At 43.9% G+C, this 8,524-nt stretch overlaps 2 protein-coding genes across 2 annotated transcripts; both read left to right on the forward strand.

Annotated features, from left to right (window-relative positions):
- The first annotated feature begins 803 nt into the window (after positions 1 to 803).
- Positions 804 to 2,350, forward strand: LOC110888505 (proline-rich extensin-like protein EPR1). The gene is made up of 2 exons (XM_022136030.1): positions 804 to 1,427; positions 1,490 to 2,350. Exons 1-2 carry the CDS (start codon positions 804 to 806, stop codon positions 2,348 to 2,350), a joined length of 1,485 nt encoding a protein of 494 aa, XP_021991722.1.
- Positions 2,351 to 3,332: 982 nt separating this feature from the next.
- Positions 3,333 to 6,623, forward strand: LOC118484086 (N66 matrix protein-like). The gene is made up of 2 exons (XM_035979977.1): positions 3,333 to 4,016; positions 6,612 to 6,623. The coding sequence occupies exons 1-2, from the start codon at positions 3,333 to 3,335 to the stop codon at positions 6,621 to 6,623; spliced, it is 696 nt and encodes a 231-aa protein (XP_035835870.1).
- Positions 6,624 to 8,524: the final 1,901 nt, after the last annotated feature.

Below are 8,524 nucleotides of genomic sequence, written 5' to 3' on the forward strand. Positions count from 1 at the left end.
AGATGTCATCCAAGATTGTTGGGTTTGGGAGGTGTAACCCTTACCTGGACGGGTCACATGTCACCAAACCTCGCTTTATTTAGAGTCTTTTGTGGTGTCTCCTGAACACGTTTTAACAAGTATGGTTTGTAACTTATCGTAAGCGTCGACATTTTTAAAACAATGTTGTTGTGGTATTATTAAACTTAATGAATGGATGAACATCGTGTGTTTTATTTTCATATAGCATTGTTATGATTGTTGCTATGGTATTAAGAAGTCACACCAAAATAAATCCACGCTTCCGCAAAAGCCAGGGTGTGACAGCTTGGTATCAGAGCCTCGATCATAGCGAACTAGAATTCCTTCTCGAGTCTAGACTATGATCACTAGGGCTCTCACGAAAACATTTTTACATTGCATACACTAAAAGTCCAGATCCGGGGCACAAACATTTTATAAACAAAAAGGCACAATTACACATTTCAAATTTATATTTCAGTCTTAGAGACTGGGGGAGTTCAGCCTTAGAGGCTGGAGAGGTTTAGTCTTAGAGACTGGGGGATTCAGTCTTAGAGATTGGGGAGGTTTAGTCTTAGAGACTGGGAGTTGGTCTTAGAGACCAGGGAGTTGGTCTTAGAGGCCAGGGAGTTGGTCTTAGAGACCAGGGAGTTAGTCTGAGAGGCTAGATAGTTCAGTCTAGGAGGCTGGGAGGGATAGTCTGGGGAAGACTAGGACGATTACTTGCATTATTGTGACTTACATGATTATTTGATTTTATGTTGATATATGTGCAATTGTCATGATTGTTTGTTACAGACAACATGTCATCTTCGGATACCGGAGTGTCAGATACGCTTGATCCTATGGCGGTAGTCTCGGACGTCGAGATCCTATCCGAGAGCGAGGTTTACACGTCAGATACCACGAGCACGGATGATGATGATTTTCAGCCATTCGCTTTGCCCGACCTCGGGGATGATGTTCAGCCCGCTGATGGCATTCTAGCTGGGGATCCACCTCTTGCTGAGATCCTTGCTCCCGTTCCACTTGCCGCATTTCCCATTGAGGATTTTCCACTCGATGTTGTTTCTGATGACGACGTCGATCTTTTCGTTGAGGGTCCCCCAGAGGACGACCATGAGGGTGGGGCCCCGATTGCTGATGATGTCGTTATTCCTATTACTGAGGCTCCTGTAGAGGAGGCTCCTTCTGATTCACCTGGTCCAGACTCGTTTGAGTCTGTGGCATCCGCTTCTTTGCACGACCAGGGCGTGCAGCACTACTCTCCTGACGCTGACTCAGACGTGGCGATGTCAGCTGTACCTGGTTCACCTCACGAGTTTGAGTTTGATCATGAGTTCGAGGACGAGTTTGATCCAGTTTTTCCTCCTGATTTTGATCCCGATCACGAGATCGAGTTTATTCCTGTTGACCAGCCCTTAGAGGCACCAATGGCTCCTATTGATCAGTTTCTTGATATACCCGCTGACTTTGATATGGACCTGAGCCTATCATAGCACCAGAGCCTGTTGTTGCCCATGACCCTATACCGGTGCACGACCCTGTTCTTGTGGATGCACCAGTCCTTGCACCACCTATTGTTGATATTCCCATTGTTGCACCACCAGTGGTGGATGTTCCTATTGCTGATGCACCCGTTCTTGCACCACCTGTTGTCAACCATGCACCATTTGCCACACATGTCGACCCTCGATACGCTGACACCCATAATGGGTGGATCGAGGATGATGATGACTACCCTCCGTTTGTGCTACCAGTCACTCCTCTTGTAGCACCTGTTTCCGCACCTATTGATGTTCCATTTTTCCACCCACACCCCTCTGATGTCCATCGCACTGATCTTCCTATCACGTTTCTCCAGGACATTCCTCCACCTCGTCCTGGGGAGGGTTCATCGAGGCAGCAGCCTGCTTTTGTCCCACCTGTATCGTCATCTGTTCCGTTCATGTCCCAGTTCCCTCACACTACACCATCTTTTATACCTTCGGGCGAGCCGTTTCTGTGGTCTTCGCCCAATGTTATGCCGCTATCAGACCCGTATCACCCTTTCCATGTCGGGTATACCAGAGATGACATACTGATATCCCTGCAGCTGCAGCAGGACGCACTGAGTCATCGCATTCAGGAGTTAGAGAGGACTCCACGTCCTCCCCCATGTCACTGTCATTCTCCTTTTGCCGCACCACACGCTCCCCTCCCGCTGCCCCCTGATTCGGATGTTCGTTTCCTTAAACCTGAGCAGCAGATTGCCTATTTTCTGCGCGTTATTCATGCCCTTGAGGAGGACTGGGTGCACATTCGCCGTTTGCTTTTCTCTTATCCTCCTCCTCCTCCGCCATCAGCGTAGCTATATTTTGGTTTAGTGCAGGTAGGTTGTTTTGGTGAGAAAGTCGCAATTGGGCCAGCAGACAAAGACTTTTAGAAGACCACACTTTTGTATATGATTAGTGTTGACTGACTTGTATTTTGGGGGGGGTGATGTAACCCTATGATCATATTTTGATGTATGATGTACTGTAAAACATGTAAACCTATATTGTGGTCACGATTAATGAAAGCTCAATGGCAACGTTCTCACTACATGCTTTGTTGAATTATTTGTTTTATATTATAACATGGGATGTTATGTGGTTGATGGATATTATTATATATGCATATTTACTAGACTTACTATGACCTGACCAATATGATCATCTTTTAGAAGATGCCTCCACGACGAAACGCAGCTATAGCACAGTATGCGGCCTCCCAAGCAGAACTCCAGGTTCTAATTGCCGCAGCTATAGCATAGTATGCGGCCTCCCAAGCAGAAACAAGCAGGAATACTTCAAACAACAACAACAATAACAACAACCCACCCAATGGTAATGTTAAGTTGCTTGAGACACATTACGATACTTCTTACACATCCACTAGTGCTGATTGTTAATCATATTGCCTGTATAGGCTGCACCTACAAACAATTCCTTGACTGTAAGCCCTCAAATTTCGACGGCACTGGAGGTGCTGTTGCATTCGTCAGATGGGCAGAAAAGACGGATTCGATTCTGAGGATGAGCAAGTGTGCCCTTGAGCAACAAGTTACATACATCTCAGGGTTGTTTCTTGATGGTGCCTTATTGTGGTGGAATCTGCAAGTGCAAACATTGGGAGAGGTGGCGGCATAGGCGTTAACATGGAATGAGCTGAAGGAGCTCATGAGGAAGAAGTATTGTTCGCGGGCTGAGATACAAAAGCTAGAGACGGAATTCTGGAACCTAAAGATGGAAGGCCCAAAAATCGCCGAATATGTTCAGAGGTTTCACGATCTGTCCCATGTGGTGCCGTACATGGTCATGCCCGAATTTAAACGCGTGGATCGTTTCATCTGGGGATTAGTACCCCAGATCATGAGCATGGTAACGACTTCGAAGCCTCTAACGATTACTAAAGCCATTGATCTCAGCGTGGCACTTACAGAAGAAGCCATCAGATTTAACAAGTTTTCAATTTCTGAACCGAAGAAGAAGGAGACACATGTCGAATCATCAGGAGAAAACAAGAGAAAAGTCTCGAACTTTAAGAAAAGTACTGGCAGTGCCAGCAAGAGGAGGGATACAAACCCGCCAGCTGAGGTAAAGACTGGCAGTGAACAAAAAGGGAAAGGATACATGGGCACTCTGCCCAAGTGTGATTTATGCCAACATCATCATGCTGGCCGGTGCAGACTTAGCAAATGTGAATCCTGTGGAAGGATGGGTCACTCAAAAGACACTTGCTGGGCTGGTACTGGCCGTGGTGGCCAAAAAGGATCTGGTAACAACAACCGGGGAGGTAACGGAAATGGGAACCGCAATGGCAGAAATGGTAATCGCGGTAACTTTGGGAATCAAGCAAGAAATGGTAACCACAATCAAAACAACAATCAAGGCGGTAATGGAGATGGTAACGGTCGAGGACCGGGATGCTTTAACTATGGAGACATCGGGCACTTCAAGCGTGAATGCCCAAAACTCAATCAAGCTCTTGGAAGGGTATTCAACATTGGAGCAAGGGAAGCACGCCAGGACCCGAATGTTGTCACTAGTACGTTCCCTATAAATCAACGCTTTGCATCTGTATTGTTTGACACTGGAGCCGACTATAGTTTTGTATCACTAGAATTTAAGAATATGCTTGGGTTAACTGCTAGTAAGTTAGACATTCCATATTCAATTGAACTGCCTAATGGGAAGCTAGTAGAAACAAATGAAGTCATCAGAGGATGCGTGATAGAGCTAGGAGAACACGAATTTACACTAGATCTACTACCAGTCGAGTTAGAAAGCTTCGACGTGGTAGTAGGGATGGATTGGTTGTCCAGCAACAGAGCCGAGATTGTTTGTCACGAGAAGACCATTCGCATCCCAATGGCGGATGGAGAAACAATCATAGTACACGGAGAGAAGCGTGATACACCTCTGAGGATCATTAGCTGCCTAAAAGCTCGAAAGTGTGTGAAGAAGGGACGTGTTGCCTTCTTGGCACATATCATTGATAAAGAAGCCGCTGAGCCGAAACTAGAGGATGTTCCAGTCGCTAGGGAGTATCCTGAAGTCTTTCCAGAAGACTTTCCAGGATTGCCGCCACAAAGACAAGTCGAATTTCGCATTGACTTGATTCCAGGCGCCGCGCCTGTGGCTAAAGCACCCTATCGACTTGCGCCTTCGGAGATGCAAGAATTGTCAACGCAACTTCAGGAGTTGTTAGATAAGGGATTTATCAGACCAAGCTTCTCGCCTTGGGGAGCACCAGTTTTGTTTGTCAAGAAGAAAAATGGTAGTTTTCGCATGTGTATCGACTACCGGGAGTTGAACAAGTTGACCATCAAGAATAGATATCCTTTGCGGAGAATTGATGACTTATTCGATCAATTGCAAGGTTCAAGTTTTTACTCAAAGATCAATCTGCGATCTGGTTATCATCAGTTAAGGATACAAGAGGAGAGTATTCCCAAGACTGCTTTTAGGACTCGATATGGACATTACGAGTTCTTGGTTATGCCGTTTGGTCTGACAAACGCGCCAGTTGTATTCATGGATTTGATGAACAGAGTCTGCAAGCCGTACCTCGATAAGTTCGTAATTGTATTCATTGATGAAATTTTGATCTACTCGAAGACGAAGGACGAGCATGAACAACATTTAAGAGCCATTTTAGAGCTGCTTAAAAAGGAGAAGTTATACGCAAAGTTCTCGAAGTGCGAGTTCTGGTTACGCGAAGTCCAGTTTCTTGGACATGTGGTTAATGGAAATGGAATTCATGTGGATCTCACAAAGATCGAGGCGATCAAGAATTGGGAAACTCCTAAGACGCCAACCGAGATTCGACAGTTCCTAGGTTTGGCTGGTTATTATCGAAGGTTCATTGAGGATTTCTTAAAATTCGCTCAACCTTTGACCTCCCTTACACAGAAAGACAAGAAGTTTGATTGGGGAGACAAACAAGAAGAAGCATTTCAGTTATTGAAGAACAAACTTTGTGACGCACCGATCTTATCCCTACCCGAAGGCACGGACGACTTCGTGGTACATTGCGACGCCTCGTGTCAAGGTTTGGGATGTGTACTAATGCAGTGTCAGAAGGTTATAGCGTATGCATCTTGCCAGCTGAAGGCCCACGAGAGAAATCACACTACGCATGATTTAGAATTGGGTGCAGTGGTGTTTGCTTTGAAAATTTGGCGAAATTATTTATATGGCACGTGATGCACAATTTACACGGATCACAAGAGTCTACAACATATTTTCAATCAAAAAGAGCTTAACATGAGGCAAAGACGATGGGTTGAATTGTTGAACGACTACGATTGTGAAATCAAGTATCATCCAGGGAAGGCGAATGTGGTCACCGATGCCCTAAGTCGGAAAGAAAGGATCAAGCCCATAAGGGTTAGGGCTTTAGAAATGATTGTCCAGACAGACCTCTCATTGCGCATTCGCGTCGCGCAGAGAGAAGCTCTAAAAGAAAGGAATATCGAGGATTAGTATCTCCGTGGGATGGAGAAGCAATTGGTACCAAACGGGGAAGGAACGTTATGCTTCATGAAACGAATTTGGGTTCCTTTGTTTGGTGGTTTGCGGAAGGTTATTTTTGATGAGGCTCACAAGTCACGATACTCGATTCATCTAGGAGCGGATAAGATGTACCAAGATCTTAAGGGTTTCTATTGGTGGCCAAGAATGAAGGGCGATGTTGCGATATACGTTGGTAAATGTTTAACTTGGGCCAAAGTGAAAGCCGAGTACCAGAAGCCTTCAGGTCTTCTGCAACAACCTGAAATACCCCAATGGAAATGGGAACAGATTTCAATGGACTTCATAACGAAGTTGCCAAGGACGCCCAAGGGCCACGATACAATTTGGGTAATAGTAGACCGTTTAACGAAATCTGCGCACTTTCTGCCTATCAACGAAAAAGACAACACAAGTAAACTTGCTGAGATATACATGAGAGAGATTATTGCTCGACATGGAGTGCCTCTCTCAATCATCTCTGATAGAGATGGAAGATTCGTGTCACGGATTTGGCAATCCTTTCAAGAAGCATTTGGTTCTCAGTTAAATCTGAGTACAACATTTCACCCGCAGACAGACGGATAGAGCGAACGAACGATTCAAACGTTAGAAGACATGTTGCGAGCTTGTGTTATGGATTTAGGTGGGAGTTGGGACACTCACCTACCATTGGTTGAATTTTCATACAATAACAGTTATCATGCAAGTATTCAATCCGCACCATTCGAAGCTCTCTATGGGCGTAAGTGTTGATCACCGATTTGTTGGGCTGACGCGGGTGATAGACAACTAGTTTGTTAGGATTGGAGGCTGTCATGATTGTGTTTGTTTGTATAATTTTGACAAAACAATGGATATAAGCTAAGATTAAATGCAGCGGAAATGAATACAAACTTTGTAAACACAATCAAGGAAGAGAATAGTTTGATAAACAAATGCTTCACATTAAGTCGAATGATTGAATTACAAAGAAAATGATTATAAGCAGGCTTACAAAATTAAACTCCCCCTCAGCCTGATGCTCCAAGGTTGGTTGCACAAGATGAAAGGATTAGACATGAGGAGAAGAATTCACTCAGTCAATCAAATGTAACAGTACAGGGTACTGCTCCATTTATAGGCAAACCAAACCACTGAGGCATCTCAGCTGACGTCACCATGATAGTGACATCTAATAACCTAACAACCTGTAAACACTGTTCTTATACAAACTACTGATGTCTAACAACTGATTATAAGTAAAATACAAAACATAAGAAAACTACTGCTTCACGTTCCACTGATGTAGCCTGAGCACTGATGTTGAGCATCAGTGCTTTCTTTAAAGGTGATCAGTCTTTGAATGGGCAGTGCTTGTGTCTTCAGCAGTACTTAGGAAACAGCAGTAGATAGAGCGTCCGTGTTTGTCTTCAGCAGTCTTCTGCAGTCAAGGGGAAAGCTTTAAAGTAAACAGCTGCTTATTTAGAATCCACTGTCATGATCCGGTTTTGGCTTTCATTATATGTTCCTCTGGTAGGGTTCAATCCCAACAATCTCCCCCTGGAACAGATAATGCCAAAACCCTTCCTTATTCTGGATTTTTATTTCTAATAAGAAGTTCCTTAGTTTGTCTTTTAAATTCTTCTTCAAAATCCTTGGAACTTGAGTCATCCTCATCCCTACACAGTGTAAGTTCAAGGAGTTCCTGCAAATCTTCAACACCAAGGCCTAGTGCTTCTTTCCTTGATATGTACTTCACTTCGCCATTGGATCTGACCAAGGTCAATACGTGGGTCTTTTGATCAGACATCCACTTTAGTACTTTTAATCCTAATGGTGGTTTCTTAGGAGAGATTTATTTGCTGATGAGTTTGGAGATGTTGGCCTTGTGAAAAGCTGTAAGTTATCAGACATTTGTTTGAGGGCCTTCTCAATGACATCATTTGCTGTAGCTACGTCTTCTGCAGTTTCCTTTTCAATTTGCTCTTGTCTCTTTTGTTGATCTGGCTCAATGTCTGATATTTCTGAAGTGCTTGGTGATGCAGGATTGGTTAATACCTTTTTGAAAAGGTTTTGAAGTTTTACTGAGCTCTCTTCTTTTAGACCCATTTTCTTGATGGTTTCTGTGAAGTACTCAACTTCCTTTTTCTTTACTTCTTCACTAGACAACTGTTTTCCTTCTTCTTGGTTTGACACAAGAATAGGATTATCAGCTGATGTGAGCAGTGTTTTGAGATTTTCAATCTGTTGTTCAAGCTTTTTGTAGTCAGGCTTCTTTGAAGTGTCTGAGACAGTTATCCTTCTTTTCTTAAGCCTTTCATAAGCTTCATCAGTATGCTGTTTTGACCATTTTCTTATGGCAGTGGCAGTGTCCACCTTTGCATCCACCAGCTCCTATTTCTTTCTCTTGTACTCAGATGTTAGGTCAGCTATGAGCTTTTTGTATTTGCTCCAATTTGGAGCAGTCTTCTTTTTTCTAGGATCATTTTTGATTCTATCAATCCTAT

The sequence above is a fragment of the Helianthus annuus genome, chromosome 11 (assembly GCF_002127325.2).
Source record: "Helianthus annuus cultivar XRQ/B chromosome 11, HanXRQr2.0-SUNRISE, whole genome shotgun sequence".
NCBI lineage: Eukaryota > Viridiplantae > Streptophyta > Magnoliopsida > Asterales > Asteraceae > Helianthus > Helianthus annuus.